At 43.4% G+C, this 19723-nt stretch overlaps 1 protein-coding gene across 1 annotated transcript in view; it reads left to right on the forward strand.

Moving 5' to 3' along the window:
* gpr158a (G protein-coupled receptor 158a) overlaps positions 1 to 19723 on the forward strand; it is a 102506-nt gene that overhangs the window by 46348 nt on the left and 36435 nt on the right. Inside the window, exons 4-5 of the mRNA XM_014181001.2 lie at positions 914 to 1140; positions 7117 to 7185. Of these exons, the coding sequence (XP_014036476.2) occupies positions 914 to 1140; positions 7117 to 7185 (296 nt within the window). The remainder of the gene's footprint in view (positions 1 to 913; positions 1141 to 7116; positions 7186 to 19723) is intronic.

Below are 19723 nucleotides of genomic sequence, written 5' to 3' on the forward strand. Positions count from 1 at the left end.
AAATCTGTCAATGTGCCCTTGAGCAAGGCACTTAACCCTTGCTCCAGAGGCACCGTACTGTTTTGACTGACCCTGTAAAACAACACATTTCACTGCACCTATTTTTTTTTTTTACAGAGGATACTTTCATAGTTTAAAAAAGGCTGTTTACTTAAAGGCCCAGTGCAGTCAAAATCTTCAGCGACGTTTAAAGTGTCCGTTACTTAGCTATGGCTTTAGCAATGTCAGGTGTAGGTGTATGTACTGCTGACAGAAACACTCTATTACAACAAACAGTATGCCACCCTTCCTTGTTATATACAATGGTACACAACATAAATCCTTTTTTACACACTGAAAATTATGTCATCAATGATCGAAGAAGTTAATCAATGGCACCCTATTCCTTTAGAGTGCACTACTTTTGACCAGGGCCCGGGATCTGGTCAAAAGTAGTGCACAATGTAGCGAATAGGGTGCAATTTATGCACATGCTGGGTCTTATCTTAAAAAATAGCTGTGAAATTCCAATTAATGGAGGTGAGATGATATCATGATAATGATGATGATGATGATGTCAAAGCCAGAGAAGATATTGGAGATATAAAGGCCTGGCACAGATGGTGTTCGAACACCCACGTAGAGACCTACAGGAAACCACAGGAGGAGCAGCCATAATCAGAGAGAAGGGCCTATGTTTAACACGTTTAAGGAGAGCCACTTGAATAGGGTTAAAGGTTAGGTTGACATGAGGAGTCTGGCTCCCTCTAATTGCTACAAAGGAGCAAAAGAACAGCACTAAGTAATTTACCAAATAAAGCTACCATAATGTACTACAAAGTACCTAATTTAGTTGAGTGTTGAAGTGCCATTTTATTGGAAATTGTTTTTATGACCCAGGTAAAAAAATCTTTAAAAAATCTTTCTGTCACAGGTTGGGGCAGAAAGGGAAAAGCTTCAGATGGGGTTCCTAACCTGGCCGAGGGGTCGTCCAGCGACTGCCTGCCCTGTCAGGAGGACTGTGCCTACTGCAAGGATGACACGCCCTGTGTTGCTCAAAGTGACAGCGCCCTGCGCATGGCCGTGCTCTCCTTCCAGGTCCTGTGTATGCTGGTGGACTTTGTCAGCATGGTGATCATCTACCACTTCCGCAGGAAAAAGGTGAGGCACTATTCAGCCGTCATTCATCCCCTTTTACATTGATCATAATCACTATTCATCATCTATTACATTGATATATGATATATTGATATATAGTTCATGACTTAATACATGTTATTAATGTTATTTTCCATCCTAATTCATCATCTATGTTGATGTATTAGTTAATGGATGATTTGATACATGTTATTCTATCCTATTAGCCTACATTGTTTTATTCATTAATGGATGACTGGGTCAATCTTATCCTTTCCTTTTCTTTGTTCTTGAACCTGAATGAGAACAGGGGCACACACTATACTGTAGCTGCAATGTATCAGAGAGCTTATCATAGTCTTTTTGAACAGAATGATATTTGCTGTATATTTTACTGTATACATTGGATGTGTTTCGACCATATGGCCATGGGTAGCTCTGTCACGTCCTGACCAGTATAAGGGGTTATTGTTTATTGTAGTTTGGTCAGGACGTGGCAGGGGGTATTTCTTTTATGTGGTTCGGGGTTTATGGTATATGTATTTATGTAAGAGGGGTGTTTGATTTATGTGTTCCGGGGTTTTTGGGTAATGTTCTTGTTTTGTATTTCTATGGTTTTCTATGTTCTGTATTTCTTTGTGTTGGCCTGGTATGGCTCTCAATCAGGAACAGCTGTACATTGTTGTTGCTGATTGAGAGTCATACTTAGGTAGCCCTGTTTCACCTGTCCCTTTGTGGGAAGTTGTTGTTGCACTGCTGTGTTAGCCTGCAATACTGTTCGTTTCATACGTTTTCTTGTTTTGTTTTTGTTACGTGTCTCAAAATAAAGATAAAATGACCACTCAACCCGCTGCGCCTTGGTCCAGTATATACAACGATCGTTACAAGCTCAGGAACATTCAACTAGTGTATTATTCATGGAGATACCTCTTCTGACAGTTCAGAGCACCACAAATAATAATTGACTCTATTTGATTATACATGATTCATTGGGCACACACAATCTGGTACAGTTTGGCACATTGATGGCAGGACTAAGGTTCCAACTCTAAGCTTTAATGCCGATTGACAGATTTAGTTGGCATTTGCACCAGTTCAAAAGTTGTATCTTTAGTTTCAACTGAACTGGAGTGAGTTTTCCAAGACATTCGTGGCACTAAGATCAGCGTTTGTCCCTTGCCAACCAAATGTCTCACTCTTAGACTCTATGAGATGATCTTAGCTACAACGTTTTGGGAAGTTCATTATAGAGCTGGGCTTCTATCCACGAGATGTTTCAGAGTAGGAGTGCTGATCTAGGAACAGGTCCACTGTCACGTTCTGACCAGTAAAGGGGTTATTTGTTATTGTAGTTTGGTCAGGACGTGGCAGGGGGTGTTTGTTTTATGTGGTTCGGGGTTTGTTGGGATATGTGTTTATTTAAGAGGGGTGTTTTTGTCATGGGATTTGTGGGAAGTTGTTTTTGCACTGCTGTGTTTAGCCTGCAATACTGTGCGTTCGTTCGTTTTCTTGTTTTGTTTATTTAGTGTTCATTAAAAGTTTAATATGAGCACTCAACCCGCTGCGCCTTGGTCTACTCCATACAACGACCGTTACATCCACCCTGTCGACATGATCTTATTCATTATGATCTTAAAGGGAAAACTGATCCCAGATCAGCACTCAGCAAGCATTAAGAATATGGGCCCTGATGTTCAGCAAATGTTATGGAGAATGTTAGTACAATGAAATTGAGAACATGCTGTAAGTGCATACCTTAGGTAGATGATAATAACTATGTTGAGTCTAAGACAAGGGTTTAGTCTAGGCCTCACTGGTAAGTAAGCCTTGTCAGAGCCAGAACAGCCTAAAGGGGAAGAGCCTATTACCTATGTTTTTAGCATGAGGCAGCTTGTACAAGTACACCCCCTGGACAGGATGCTAGACTTTCGTAGGGCCGATACGTCTCCTTAATGTTTGAGTGCCAAGCAGGGCATTATGTCCCATTTTTAGTCTTTGGTATGACTTGACTAGGGATCGAACTCCAAACCGTTCAATTTCAGGGAAGTCACTCTAACCACAAGGCCACTGAGTTGGTACATAGAGGGATCTGATTTCTCTTAACAAGATTCAGTTTCTCCATGGCTGTCCTCGATGCTATGGGCTTATAAATAGATCTGCCTAGCTTCTCCAATGCCCACACACTCTCCAAATCCCCCAGGCTTCTTACAGTAAAATAATAACATCTCTGAGATAGAATAATCTTGGGTACAGTGATATTCTTTGATACAAGTAAAAAATGTAAGAAACCTCCTTGCCATAGATATGGAATCCTCAAGAATGTGAGTACTGTAGACCACACTACCTACCTAGAGAGTTTCATCTGTATTTTTTGTAGCTGTTTACATACCACCACAGTCAGAGGCTGGCACTAAGACAGCTTTGAATGAGCTGTATTCCACCATAAGCAAACAAGAAAATGCTCATCCAGAGGCGGCGCTCCAATTAGCCGGGGACTTTAATGCAGGGAAACTTAAATCAGTTTTACCAAATTTCTATCAGCATGTTAAATGTGCAACCAGAGAAAAAAACTCTGGACCACCTTTACTCCACACACAGGTACACATACAAAGCTCTCCCTCGCCCTCCATTTGGCAAATCTGACCATAATTCTATCCTCCTGATTCCTGCTTACAAGCAAAAATTAAAGCCGGAAGCACCAGTGACTAGATGAATAAAAAAGGGGTCAGATGAAGCAGATGCTAAGCTACAGGACTGTTTTGCTACCACAGACTGGAATATGTTGCGGGATTCCTCCGATGGCATTGAGGACAACACCACATCAGTCATTGGCTTCATCGATAAGTGCATCGATGACGTCATCCCCACAGTGACCGTATGTACATACCCCAACCAGAAGCCATGGATTACAGGCAACATCCACACTGAGCTAAAGGCTAGAGCTGTAGCTTTCAAGGAGCGGGACTCTAACCCGGAAGCTTATAAGAAATCCCGCTAGGCCCTGCGATGAACCATCAAACATGCAAAGCGTCAATACAGGACTAAGATCGAATCGTACTACACCGGCTCTGACACTCCTTGGATGTGGCAGGGCTTGCAAACCATTACAGACTACAAAAGGAAGCACAGTTGAGAGCTGCCCAGTGACACAGGCCTACCAGACGAGCTAAACTACTTCTATGCTCGCTTTGAGGCAAATAACACTGAAACATGCATGAGAGCACCAGCTGTTCCGGAAGACTGTGTGATCACGCTCTCTGCAGCCGATGTGAGTAAGACCTTTAAACAGGTCAACATTCACAAGCCCGCAGGGCCAGACGGATTACCAGGACGTGTACTGCGAGCATGCGATGACCAACTGGCAAGTGTCTTCACTGACATTTTCAACCTCTCCCTGTCCGAGTCTGTAATATCAACATATTTTAAGCAGGCCACCATAGTGCCTGTGCCCAAGAACACTAAAGTAACCTGCCTAAACAACTACCGACCCGTAGCACTCACGTCAGTAGCCATGAAGTGCTTCGAAAGGCTGGTCATGGCTCACATCAACACCATTATCCCAGAAACCCTAGACCCACTCCAATTTGCATACCGCCCCAACAGATACACAGATGATGCCCTTTCTCACCTCACCTGGATGCCCTTTCTCACCTGGACAAAAGGAACACCTATGTGAGAATGCTATTCATTGACTACAGCTCAGCATTCAACATCATAGTGCCCTCAAAGCTCATCAATAAGCTAAGGACCCTGGGACTAAACACCTCCCTCTGCAACTGGATCCTGGACTTCCTGACGGGCCACCCCTAGTTGGTAAGGGTAGGTAACAACACATCCACCATGCTCACCCTCAGGGGTGCGTGCTCAGTCCCCTCCTGTACTCCCTGTTCACTCATGATGGCCAGGCACGACTCCAACATCATCGTTAAGTTTGCCAATGATACGATGGTAGTTCTGATCACCGACAACGATGAGACAGCCTATAGGGAGGAGGTCAGAGACCTGGCCGTGTGGTGCCAGGACAACAACCTCTCCCTCAACGTGATGAAGACAAAGGAGATGATTGTGGACTACAGGAAAAAGAGGACAGAGCACGCCCCCATTCTCATCGACGGGGCTGTGGTGGAGCAGGTTGAGAGCTCCACCACGTCACTAACAAACTAACATGGTCCAAATACACCAAGACAGTCGTGAAGAGGGCACGACAAAACCTATTCCCCCTCAGGAGACTGAAAAGATTTGGCATGGGTCCTCAGATCCTCAAAAGGTTCTACAGCTGCACCATCGAGAGCATCCTGACTGGTTGCATCACTGCCTGGTATGGAAACTGCTCAGCTTCCAACTGCAAGGCACTACAGCGTTTAGTGCAAATGGCCCAGTACATCACTTGGGCCAAGTTTCCTGGCATCCAGGACCTCTATACCAGGTGGTGTCAGAGGAAGGCCCTAAACATTGTCAAAGACTCCAGCCATCCTACTCATCGACTGTTCTCTCTGCTACCGCACGGCAAGTGGTACCGAGCGCCAAGTCTAGGTCCAAGAGGCTTCTAAACAACTTCTTCCCCCAAGCCATAAGACTCCTGAACATCTAATCAAATGGCTGCCCAGACTATTTGGATTGCCCCCCCCCCTTTACACAGCTGCTACTCTCTGTTGTTGTCATCTATGCATAGTCATTTTAATAACTCTACCTACATGTACATATTACCTCAACTAACCGGTGCCCCCGCACATTGACTCTGTACCGGTACCCCCCTGTATATAGTCTCGCTATTATTGTTTTACTGCTGCTCTTTTACTTGCTACTTTTATTTCCTATTCTTATCCATATATATTTTTTAACTGCGTTGTTGGTTAGGGGCTCGTAAGTAGGCATTTCACTGTAAGGTCTACACCTGTTGTATTCGGCGCATGTGACTAATAACATTTGATTTGATTTGATACTGGCAAAATATGCCAAGGCCATTACTTAGTTTTGAAAGTATTAAAGGCAACTTCGCTGTTCTACATCTACAACATGACATTTACTTTATATAGTAGAGCCGTATAGTCCTGAACCAGTTCACTATTCACAGCCTGGTGAACTTTTGGCTGTGGAACTTTTGGCTCTATAATCGCATTAGCTTTCTGGATTGGAGCACAACACCTAAGCCCTCAGTTGGGTTCTGTCAATTAATTGGCTTCATTTAGGACTTTGTCTTGAGCGTGAGAAATCTCTGGATTAGGATGTAAGTTGACAGATTCACTGACAGGAGAACATCTCCTTACTGGATCACACACACCTTGGGATGGGTTAGCTCTAGTGGGGTTGAGACGAAAAATGTATTTTCTCACTAATACAACTTCTAGAATTTGGAGGTATGTCATATTGAATGTCACTGTATGTAATCATCATTTATCCTCCAAAAGGGACTTTACTTCTGTTGCCACTCTATGCGTGGTAGCAGCACTATCATTTGCTCAAGGTTCAAGAGCAGTAAGCTGTGTATAGGCACTTATACTGTATGTTTGCAAACTGATGGCACAGCTGTCCATTGCCCCTTGAAAGCATCCTCAAGCACTGTTTACTGTAAAAGAATGCATGGCTGAATGTCTGATGTACTGTAAGAGGAGCCTGGAAATATCCATGAAATGGAAAACCATAGAAAAACGTAGAATGTTCTAGTCCCGTGGGGCAAACATTTATTTGATGAGGTTTGATAAGGCTTAGGAGACAGCTGTTATTTATTTTGTTTGTTTACGAATGCACTAGTACATTTACATTTTAGTCATTTAGCAGACACTCTTATTGAGCGACTTAAAATAAGTCCATTCATCTTAAAGTACAGTAGCTAGGTGAGACAACCACATATCACAATCATAGTGAGTACATTTTTCCCCAGTAAAGTGGCTATGAAAGTAGGCTTCGTTCATGTCGTCTTGGCTCTTATTAATACGTAGAGTTTTAGCATTATTCAAATGAAACCTTTATTAAATGTTGTTTCTGTCTCCTGTGTTCCAGAGTATCAGAGCTTCTGGGGTAGTTCTATTGGAGGCCATCCTGACTGGAGCACTGCTTCTCTACTTTCCGGTGAGTCACAGTGTGTGTGTGTGTGTGTGTGTGTGTGTGTGTGTGTGTGTGTGTGTGTGTGTGTGTGTGTGTGTGTGTGTGTGTGTGTGTGTGTGTGCGGGTGCGTGTGTAGGAGGGGGGTTATTTACAATCTATAGTATGATTGGCCTCTGCCCTTATTATTTAAAAGTTTATGACAAAGTTAGTATGTGACAAAAAGTTGCCATTCAGTTTAACCTTTGATCCAGACTATATATTAATTCAACAACACACAAAAAAACTTTTTTTGTATGACACGACTAATGTGGCATGAAGGCTGCCATGGAATGTTGACTTGGTCAGGTAATAGAAAACCGTTCATAAATCACAGTGCCTTGTTTTGGAGGGTTTCTACAGAGTAGAGTTGAACAGTGTTTCTTTGTTTGGCGGAGACAAACATCCTGGGGCTCTCCTCTGACCTCCTGCTAAATGTACGCTGCTAATCTGCCCAATGAACCCAGCAACCTGTGAAATATACCATCTGTTGACCAGCCACTCATGTTAAATGTGTGCAGCACCTATTCAGACCTTAGCAAGTCTCCTATTCAATTATATTACATTTGCTAACACATTTCTTCACAATAAGGATGGTTGACATTAACTGTCTATAACCTTCTTTGACACGTGTTACATCACTCATAACAGATGTTATACCATTCTAATTGTAGAAACTGATAGAAACGATCAACTATACTAGATTAAGTATCATTAAGAGCAAACGATACAATTTAGAGGGAGATGAAAATAACCAAATAAGCAGAGTTTCAATTTGAAGCGTCCGATTATTTCCACAGATGACCGAGCCTCAGGGCGTCTCCACATAACATTGATTTACGCAGATGTATTGTTTTGTCTTAGTCAGTGGTGCCCCGAGCCTCTGGGTGATTGCAATTTAGTGGTGATCGCAGCAAGCTATGGGCTTAGCATAGCCACGAAGGGTAAATTAAAGTGAACTGATTTAGAGCAGCTCGCTAATCAATGCAATTAGCCAGTGACAAGGAAAGTAATCATCTTTGAAATTGCAATGAAATTGCAATGAAATAGTGAGCGAAAGCGGTGGTTGGTTGGATGGAAATGGGGTCGTCTGTGATTGGATGGACAACGTCAGTCCTGTTGGAGGATTGGTGAATGAGCAGGAAGTGGGCATTTCACAGATGGAAATTAAAATATGGAAATTACAACAACAAATTCATTGAAAATAGTGATTGAAAAATTGCTCCGTGTCTTGTGTTTCCATTGAAATGGAATGGACCACAATTCTTATGTAACACCATTTTGGCAAACATCTTCCATTATCAAAATGAGCCATCCCAATTGAATACTGAACATATTGGAAGGCTGAGCAAATTATTTATACCCATATTTTATGCATTGAAATCCAAGTCACCACAAGACCTCCTTGTCTCATTTTGATATGCTGTCTTTCAGTCCCTTTATATGAAAATTGTTCCTTTCTGCACGAGTCCATTGTCTACGTAGCACGCTATATTGATCTCCAGCCTGATCCCTTTGCATGTCTCCTTTGTGAATCTCACATGAGCCTTCCTTCCTGCCTGCTAGGGCGAGTCGCATCACTCCCAATCTAAATATAGATTCGGAAATATTCCACCGCTGCTGCTGCTTCTATTTGAAATAATTCCAGTGTTATTAAGGAGCAAGGAGATGCATCTCATCCCAGCACTCTCTTGGCATTCCGTTCTTTGGAGTAATGCAATTTCCCCCCCTTTCCCCCGTTCTCCTCAGTGTGTCACATGCAATAACTTCAGTCCCTGCCCAGAATAAGGCAGGAGGAGAGACAGGGAGTGAGCGGAAAAAAAGGAGAGAAAGGAAATTACGGGAGTGCCAAAGCTGGCTATTTTCTGTTTGGCTGTGTAGGGATGAGAGAGGAGGGAACAGACACATAACTTGTGATTCTCCGTGTGATCTTTGCATTAGCTTTCCGGCTATGTATTTGTCTCTTATTCAGGTGGCTCGAAAGCCTGAGATTGGAGTAAAGTGACAGTTTGGATTGCTATTTCTCATCATTTTCAAAATGCCACCAAGTTTCTCAATCAAGGGGGGATATATTCAGATAGAATCATTTGTGTGAGCTGTCCATCATGGTACAACCTTGCTCACTTATTCACTCACTCACTCACTCACTCACTCACTCACTCACTCACTCACTCACTCACTCACTCACTCACTCACTCACTCACTCACTCACTCACTCACTCACTCACTCACTCACTCACTCACTCACTCACTCACAATTCTCTCCTCCCCTTATTCACTGTTGGTAGCTCCATCTCTCTTTCTTTCATTTCCTGTCTTCTCCTCCCCCACAGTGTTTTGTGCTGCTCCCTCTCCCAGCCCATCTGTGTGTGTGCTAGTGCAGGCTGCCACTGAGACCCCCCGTCTTTCCCTCTCCCCCCACCTTGGTACCCCATCAGAGACTCTGGGCTTTTACTCTGCTGCCTTCCTGTTGCTTCACACACATACACCCACAAACATGCACACACACTCACATATACACAGTCAACCACAACAACCGCATCATGCATGCATATACTCTCTCTCCCTCTCTCCCTCTCTCTCTCTCTCTCTCTCTCTCTCTCTCTCTCTCTCTCTCTCTCTCTCTCTCTCTCTCTCTCTCTCTCTCTCTCACTCATACACACACACACACACACTCCACCTCTCCCTCCTCCACCTGTCTGCTTGCGTCTCTCCTCTCCTCCTCCATCTCAGGCCTTCCCCAGTCCCCATGCAGTGCAGGGCAGACAGACATAGCGTCACAGCACATCAGGGGGCTAATGAGAAACAGTATGTCTGAGGGATAATGCATCCTGACCTGTCAGGCCATGAAACACGGCCCGCCTGGCATCTCCTTCCCCCTTCCTGCTTCCCATCCCAGCTGCTCCGACACTTTCAATCTGCCTTAAGTGGATCTGTTGTGGGTGGAGGGTGAAGTGGCGTGTTTTGGAGCCCCCCCCGCCCACCCCCACCGCCAGATCGTGTGCCTCCCTGCTTCCCTGCAAAGTGCTGAGGCGTAGGGCTCATCCAAAACCCACAGATGCTCTCTGAGTATAACGTTAGGGGGTAGATAAACTTGTGCTATTGTGGTACTTGGTGTGTTTACAGAGAAAGAGGAACTTAAGAGAGTGAGATTGAACATAGATGGAAGAGCATGAAAGAGGGTTGGACAAACACAGTACATTGACTTAGGTCGACCAGTCAAATCAAAATCAAATCAAATTGTATTAGTCACATGCATCGAATACAACAGGTGTAGGTAGACCTTACAGTGAAATACTTACTTACAGTGAGGGAAAAAAGTATTTGATCCCCTGCTGATTTTGTACGTTTGCCCACTGACAAAGAAATGATCAGTCTATAATTTTAATGGTAGGTTTATTTGAACAGTGAGAGACAGAATAATAACAAAAAAACCTGAAAAACGCATGTCAAAAATGTTATAAATTGATTTGTACCCCCCGTATATAGTGCTATTGTTATTTTATGTGGGTAGAGTTACTAAAGTGACTATGCATAGATTATAAGAACAGAGAGTAGCAGTGGTGTAAAAGGGGGGGGGGGGGGGGGGGAGACAATGCAAATAGTCTGGGTGGCCATTTGATTAGATGTTCAGGAGTCTTACAGCTTGGGGGTAGAAGCTGTTTAGAAGCCTCTTGGACCTAGATTTGGCGCTCCGGTTTCGCTTGCCGTGCGTCTATGAATAGGGTGGTTGGAGTCTTTGACATATTTTAGGGCCTTCCTCTGACACCGCCTGGTATAGAGGTCCTGGATGGCAGGAAGCTTGGCCCCAGTGATGTACTGGGCAGTACACAATACCCTCTGTAGTGCCTTGCGGTAAGAGGCCGAGCAGTTGCCATACCAGGCAGTGATGCAACCAGTCAGGATGCTCTCGATAGTGCAGCTGTAGAACCTTTTGAGGATCTGAGGACCCATGCCAAATCTTTTCAGTCTCCTGAGGGGGAATAGGCTTTGTCGTGCCCTCTTCACGACTGTCTTGGTGTGCTTGGACCATGTTAGTTTGTTGGTGATGTGGACACCAAGGAACTTGAAGCTCTCAACCTGCTCCACTACAGCCCCGTCGATGAGAATGGGGGCGTGCTTGGTCCTCTATTTCCTGTAGTCCACAATCATCTCCTTTGTTTTCATCACGTTGAGGGAGAGGTTGTTGTCCTGGCACCACACGGCCAGGTCTCTGACCTCCTCCCTATAGGCTGTCTCATCATTGTCGGTCATAAGGCCTACTGTTGTGTCATCGGCAAACGTAGCGATGATGTTGGAGTCGTGCCTGGCTGTGCAGTCATTAGTGAACAGGGAGTACAGGAGGGGACTGAGCACACACCCCTAAGGGGTCCCTGTGCTGAGGATCAGCGTGGTGGATGTGTTGTTACCTACCCTTACCACCTGGGGGCGGCCCGTCAGGAAGTCCAGGATCCAGTTGCAGAGGGAGGTGTTAAGTCCCAGGGTCCTTAACTTATTGATGAGCTTTGAGGGCACTATGGTGTTGAACGTTGAGATGTAGTCAATGAATAGCATTCTCACATACTGTAGTTGTTCCTTTTGTCCAGGTGGGAAAGGGCAGTGTGGAGTGCAATAGAGATTGCATCATCTGTGGATCTGTTGGGGCGGTCTGCAAATTGGAGTGGGTCAAGGGTTTGTGGGATAATGGTGTTGATGTGAGCCATGACCAGCCTTTCAAAGCACTTCATTGCTACAGACGTGGGTGCTACGGGTCGGTAGTCATTTAGGCAGGTTGCCTTTGTGTTCTTGGGCACAGGCACTATGGTGGTCTGCTTGAAACATGTTGGTATTACAGACTCGGACAGGGAGAGGTTGAAAATGTCAGTGAAGACACTTGAAAGTTGGTCAGCGCATGCTCGCAGTACACGTCCTGGTAATCCATCTTGCCCTGCAGCCTTGTGAATGTTGACCTGTTTAAAGGGCTTACTCACATCGGCTGTGGCGAGCGTGACCACACAGTCTTCTGGAACAGCTGATGCTCTCATGCATGTTTTAGTGTTATTTGCCTCGAAGCGAGCATAGAAGTAGTTTAGCTCGTCTGGTAGGCTCGTATCACTGGGCAGTTCTAGGCTGTGCTTCCCTTTGTAGTCTGTAATGGTTTGCAAGCCCTGCCACATCCGATGAGTGTCAGTGCCGGTGTAGTACGATTCGATCTTAGTCCTGTATTGACGCTTTGCCAGTTTGATGGTTCATCGGAGGGCATAACAGGATTTCTTGTAAGCTTCCGGGTTAGATTCCCGCTCCTTGAAAGCGGCAGCTCTAGTCTTTAGCTCAGTGCGGATGTTGCCTGTAATCCATGGCTTCTGTTTGGGGTATGTACGTACGGTCACTGTGGGGATGACGTCATCGATGCACTTATTGATGAAGCCAATGACTGATGTGGTGTAGTCCTCAATGCCATTGGAGGAATCCCGGAACATATTCCAGTCTGTGGTAGCAAAACAGTCCTGTAGCTTAGCACCTGCTTCATCTGACCACTCTTTCTTGATCGAGTCACTGGTGCTTCCTGCTTTTATTTTTGCTTGTAAGCAGGAATCAGGAGGATATAATTATGGTCAGATTTGCCAAATGGAGGGTGAGGGAGAGCTTTGTATGCATCTCTGTGTGTGGAGTAAAGGTGGTCCAGAGTTCTTTTCCCTCTGTTTGCACATTTAACACACTGATAGATATTTGGTAAAACTGATTTAAGTTTCCCTGCATTAAAGTTCCCGGCTACTAGGAGCGTCACCCCTGGGTGAGCGTTTTCCTGTTTGCTTATGGTGGAATACAGCTCATTCAATGTGGTCTCAGTGCCAGCATCAGTCTGTGGTGGTATGTAGACAGCTACTAAAAATACAGAAATATTCTCTAGGTAGATAGTTTGGTCTACAGCTTATCATGAGATACTCTACCTCAGGCGAGCAAAACCTTGAGACTTCCTTAGATATCGTGCACTAGTTGTTATTTACAAAAATACATAGTCCGCCACCCCTTGTCTTACCAGATGTCTGTGTTCTATCCTGCCGAAACAGTGTATAACCAGCCAGCTGTATGTTGATAATGTCGTCGTTCAGCCACGACTCGTGAAGCATAAGATATTACAGTTTTGAATATCCCGTTGGTAGTTTAATCTTCCACGTAGGTCATCGATTTTATCCAAAGATTGCACGTTTGCTTGCAGAATGGAAGGAAATGGGGGTTTATTCGATCGTCTACGAATTCTCAGAAGGCAGTCTGCCCTCTGGCACCTTTTTCTCCACCTTCTCTTCACGCAAATGATGGATCTGGGCCTGTTCCCGGGAAAACAGTATATCATTCATGTCGGGCTCGTTGAACTTGTTAATGGATTCTGCCAGTCCATGGCGAGTAATCACAGTTCTGATGTCCAGAAGTTATTTTCGGTCATAAGGGATGGTAGAAGCAACATTATTTACAAAATAAGTTACAAAATAAGTTGCAAACAACGCAAAGAAACGAAAGAAAAAAACACAATTGGTTAGGAATACATAAAACGTCAGCCTTGTTCTCCGGCGCTATCTTGAGTCGCCATCTTTCAACCCTCCTCTATTCGTTCCTCTTCTTCCTGAGTGTAGTTTTCATATTCAATGAGGCCATACAGGGCGGCTGTTTAAAATGCATCCGCTGATTTCGTAATGTGGAGGGTTGGAGTGTTGAGTTGAGTTTTCACCTCTCGGACAGTAATGTGACAACATGTGAAGTGTGCACAGCTGAGTTCTGAGTAACTTGGGGACCTCTGTGTTGGTGACACATATCAAACTGTCCAGATTAACATCCTGTATGCACACTGTAAATTGCGGCACAAACACGCAGAAACAGTCCAACATGTCCCATGTCTCATTGAGAGGGAATATCTCACAGGAAATAGCGGTGACAAGGAGAAGGTATTGTGGGAGGCCAAGTTGGATGTAATTTACACAAGGCCAACCTCAGGGGGACGAGGGGGAGAAACCATTACCTCGCCCATAGCCACTGGGCCCTCTCATATCATATCATTGGGGAGTAGCTGTCAGCTTTCATATCAAAACAGATTCATTGCCCCTATCCCATACCAACCCCACCTCCCACCCCTCTCTCCCTTTAAGGAATTTACTCGATTAGAGTGGAATAGACAGAGGAGAGGAACGAGATGATGAGACAGAGGAGGGGAACGAGATGATGACCAGAAAAGAGAGGATTGAGAGAGATGGATGGAATGGCAGTGGGCATGTCAAAGCAGTAGAAGGGGTGTAATGACATGATACTTTCCTGAGGCTTCAGTCTCACATTATCTCCTTCTCAGATGGAAACAGACAGACATTTTAAATAGCTCAAAGAGATTTGTTCTTTTTTTTTGTTGCAGGCCCAACGCATGTTGACAGTTATCGTTGTATGAAAAGATTGGAATGCCCCACATAGCGAACCGTCTTGCATTAACTAGTTAATGTCTGCTGGTTGGAGCATGGTTCTGGCAATGTTCTAGCAACATTCTGGCAACTAGAGGCGTTTGTAGGATTTGTACACATTCAGGATTGTTATTTTTTGGGGGGGAAAATGTTATTTTTATAAATGCATTTCTTGCAATTCTATGTCATATTACATGACTCGATAAATTACCATTTTTTTTTTATAAGGCAAAAATGACCGAAAATACTAGGCTACTCTGACACTGATAACCTGAGATCAATAAAAATGATATTGTCTTGAATGCAACCAATACAAAATTTTTAGAGTGGAGACAAATTGTAGCCCACAATATTACGTCCATCTGGAGGCTTTTTCCCCTTTTCGCCCATGTGAACCTGAGTAAACCCAGTCACTCAGACCCTTAGCCATGACTGTTTATTGGCACCACACACCATCACACACTGCCTTGGCTGAATTCAATCTTCTCAACCAAAACTCACACTCATGAAATGTCATAAGCTTGCAGAGGAGACAGGCAGTCAAAGCAGCTGAACCAAGGTGCGATTTGAAGCTTATGAAATTTCATTTTTTGGGAGTAGATTTGATTTCAAGCACTGCCTGGCTCCCTACAGACATGGTCCCTTTCAACTGAAAGTAAGGATACTACCCCGTAGGAAGAAAAAAATAAGGAAAGTGTCACTGGTGACACTTTGCATCTTGAAAGTCCAATATCTTGAAACCTTGACTGCTGACATGCAAAACACTTTGAGACTGTTTGTTTCAACAGAGGACTAATTAAAAAAATACCAAAAGATTGTTTTTGAGCTCAGGTCACAACTCCAGAGCTGGACTTCTGTGTATTTCCCAATATCCTTTATGGAATGCATGGGTATTGTATTGTATTTATTCAAATCAAGCTACCATGCAGAATAAAGAACAGGCGACAGTTCTATTTGGTGTATTTATACGCCAGCAATTTACTATAGGGTTACTACGTGTATGGGGGAAAGGTGAATAAGAGGTCAAAGGGACAATTGTTTCTTGAACGGATGGTCAGGGGGCTGGAACATAATTACACATAATTTGTAGACTGCCCAAACAGATATAATATTTGACTGAAGCATAATAATTTCAAACCTTGTATACAGTCACATACAGTGCATTCGAAAGTATTCAGACCCCTTGACTTTATCCACATTTTGTTACGTTACAGCCTTATTCGAAAATGTATTAAATAAAACATTTTCCTCATCAATCTACACATAATACCCCATAATGACAAAGCAAAAAAAAAATGTTTGTCAACTGTGGGACCTTATATAGACAGGTGTGTGCCTTTCCAAATCATGTCCAGTCCAAATGAATTTACCACAGGTGGACACCAAACATCTCAAGGATGATCAATGGAAGCAGGATTCACCTGAGCTCAATTTCGAGTCTCATAACAAAGGGTCTGAATACTTATGTAAATAAGGTATTTCAAAAAGAAATTGTGTGTAGATTACTGAGGATTTTTCAAAATGTAATCCATTTTATAATATGACTGTAGCGTAACAAAATGTGGAAAAAGTCAAGGGGTCTGAATACATTCCAAAGGCACTGTACCTACTATATAAGTGGGGGTGGGATGCAGGCATTCTAAGGGGGTCTCAGATAAGCACCTGATAAGGTTTTAATCCTGCTATTATTATGGTGATGAGGTTATTGGCATTTGACCTTTGTGACATAGGAAATCATTCAGGGGTTCAAAGGTTAATTACCAGTGGTTGAGATTGAATGAAAATATGAGCTTTTTGGAATGGTTCACCGATGAAGCGGAACTTCATGTAAACGTATTGACATGACATACAGTAGTTGAATGATTTAAGTGATGGTCACAGTCAGTAATCACACCTGCAATCTCTTGTGGGAAACACATAGAAACAACACAAGCACACACAACCCCCCCAGCACGCACGCACGCACGCACACACACACACACACACACACACTGTCAGTTCAGTTGTTTTATCTAACTAAATCAATACCCGGGGCCACACGTCCTGACCTTGACAGGAAGGAAGGGGTTCATGTGGGGGATTGATCCCTCAGGTACTCACCCCCCTCCAAGCATCTATTGATACCACCTCTCCATCTCATTTACATGTTTATTGTCTACAGACTATAAGTCAATTACATAAAGGCCTGTCATGCCAAATAGTGTCCCCCTGCCAAAAAGTCCCCCCCCCCTTGTGTCACAATGGGATTCGATAAACTATTAGCGGCCCATTCTCTGGTGGTCAAAGGCTAGGTTGTTGTGATCTCAGAACTCTATCTCAGTGTCTCATGTGGTCAATAGCTCCCTCCTCACCTCCCACTGTAGCACGGCTAAGTCCTAAATGGCACCCAATTCCCTATATAGTACAATATGGCCCTGGTCAAAAGTAGTGCACTTCGTAGGGCATATGGTGTCATTTGGGACAAACACAGGGTTTCACACATTGCTGTTAAAAAACAACATGGAACAGTCCTACTCAGTAGACTACTGAGAGAAATGAGGTGAAGGGAGCTACCCTGGTACGTTTGGATTACTGTTACAGTGCTAGTTGGTGGGTAATTGGGACGGCAGGTAGCCTAAGCACATTGGGCCAGTAACCGAAATGTTGCTGGTTTGAATCCCCATGCCGACTAGGTGAAAAATCTGTTTGTGTGCCCTTGAGCAAGGCACTTAACCCTAATTGCTCCTGTAAGTCGCTCTGGATAAGAGCTTTTGCTAAAAATGTAAAATTGTATTTGTTTAGACATTTTTATAGTTTTATTATTGTGTATTGTTTGACATTTACTGCATTGCTAGGAGCTAGTTACATAAGCATTTTGCTGCACCTTCTACAACATCTGCTAAACTGTGTAGGTGACCAATAAACTTTGATTTGATTTGAGCAACAACACCCGTGATGGCAGTTATGCCACGGCTTTGTGGCTGCATGACGTCACTCGTGTCAAAAGGGACACACTCTTCTAAGACTCAAGCTGGCAATGATGAGCGTTATGGGTGCTTGAATAAGCTTCATTCTATAGAGTTTTCTTAGTCTGCTCATTCCCACCTTTGAGACTGGGATGCTGTGAAAAGCGAGTGGATTTGGGGGGCCAACAGCAGTAAAGTCAGCATTATAGACTTATTGCCATCAATATGTTTGTTTATCTATTTGTATCAAGCCTCGAGTTGTACAATCTGACACAGGCAGCTCGTCAGCAGGGCGCTCTACTGTACTGTAGCACAATGACGTTCTCAGGACCCACAGGCCTTTGTGAAGTTAGCACAGCAGTCAAAGAATCCCAGCTAATGTAGACGGGTGCAAAAACCAAATCACTCCCGCTGGAATAGAAAGATATGAATGCATTCTAACTACGCTTTCAACTGACAAACGCTGGTTTTGAGATCCCAGTACTATGATGCACTGATGAGCAGTGATGAGCAACAATAGGTGTGTTCATTCAGGAAAGGTGGTCATTAACACTGGAATGAGAGCATGATTCATGTATGGTGCATTATGATCTTTCTTTCTCTCTCTCTCTCTCTTCCTCTCACTCTGTCATCTCACTCGCTGCCTCTCTCTACTTCCCTCTGCCGAGCTTATATTGCCTTGAACAACGTTTGAGCAACAGACTGAGGAGGTTTAATGGGGCGAAGCTAGCGTATGTCGATGTCTCGCACGTTAAGTGAAAGTTGTGGGCTCTTTCAGACTGTGTTGATTGACAAAAGTGCTATTATCAAACTCATCCCTGTCTCCACTCGTGTCTGTGTTCAAACACTTACTGACAGGTTCTCTGCTCCACCGATGCTCTTATTGTGTTCTGCAGAGAGAAGAACACGCAGTGCTCCAGGGACAGACTTAAGGTAGATAAGTGATAAAAAATATATACATGGTGAAATCACAATGGACGGAGTATAAGAACTTCTAAGAAAATACTATGAGAGTGATTATGAGAACAAACCATGTATCCTGTCATACATGTAGATAGTCAATGAGTAGTCATCATAATAGTTTATGGGAGATTCCACCCCAGGAAGGCCCGAAAATATTTTTGGTATCTCCGATTGTTCTGGCAATTCTCACATAGAAATTTAATTGGGAGGGAAGGATGTTAGATATGCTTTTTACATTTGTATCACAAACCACAAACCTATACATGCCTCCAGTAAGACCCTATGATCTGTGAACCATACATGATACAGAAAACAACTTGGTGTCATTATACTTATAAATATGAATATCTCAAAAGTACCCCTGTTTGATTCTGATTATTTTGAGACATGTTGTTGGAAAAAACGTACTCTTCAAACATGTCACATTTCCAGAGCGGGCTCTCTGCTACTTTTGCACCATTTTGTCTTAGAATTGACATTATAGGTCATTAACAATCACAGCCCTCCTTTAAGATTACACATTCAGCGAATCACCAGCAGAGAGAGTTTCCTTTAAATCCATCTTCCCATTCACTGTGTTGGTGGTGCTCGTAACATGTATCAGAACTTGAAAAGTAGCAAAGAGCCCAATCTGGAAATGTGATGCACTTATAGAGTATATTGTTTAAAACAACATACCAAAAAAAATTACAAAAATCCAGGGGCGGCATGTGGTTAGAGCGTTGGGCCAGTAATCGAAAGGTTGCTAGATTGAATCCCTGAGCTGCCATGGTAAAAGTCTGTCGTTCTGCTCCTGAACAAGGCAGTTAACCCACTGTTCCTAGACCGTCATGGTAAATAAGAATTTGTTCTTAAATGACTTGCCTAGTTAAATAAAGGTTAAATAAAAAAAAATGTATTAAAAAAAGGGTACTTTTGAGATATTCATATGAATATTTTTATTGTTGAATAAATGAATGTGAAAAATTGCATTTCAAAATCTAGACCTACTCCATATGTTAGAGCACCCTAAAAGGAGTATAATGACACAAAGAGGATGTCTGTATCATGTACGCTTCACAGATCATCGGGTCTTACTGGAGGCATGTATAGGTCTAAAAAGGGCCTAATATGGCCACTTTAATCATGGTCTTCTCCAACAAACAAAAAAAGTGACACAAACGTAAAAAGCATGTCAAACATCCTGTCTCGTAATGA

This window comes from Salmo salar, chromosome ssa29, assembly GCF_905237065.1.
Source record: "Salmo salar chromosome ssa29, Ssal_v3.1, whole genome shotgun sequence".
NCBI classification, from domain to species: domain Eukaryota; kingdom Metazoa; phylum Chordata; class Actinopteri; order Salmoniformes; family Salmonidae; genus Salmo; species Salmo salar.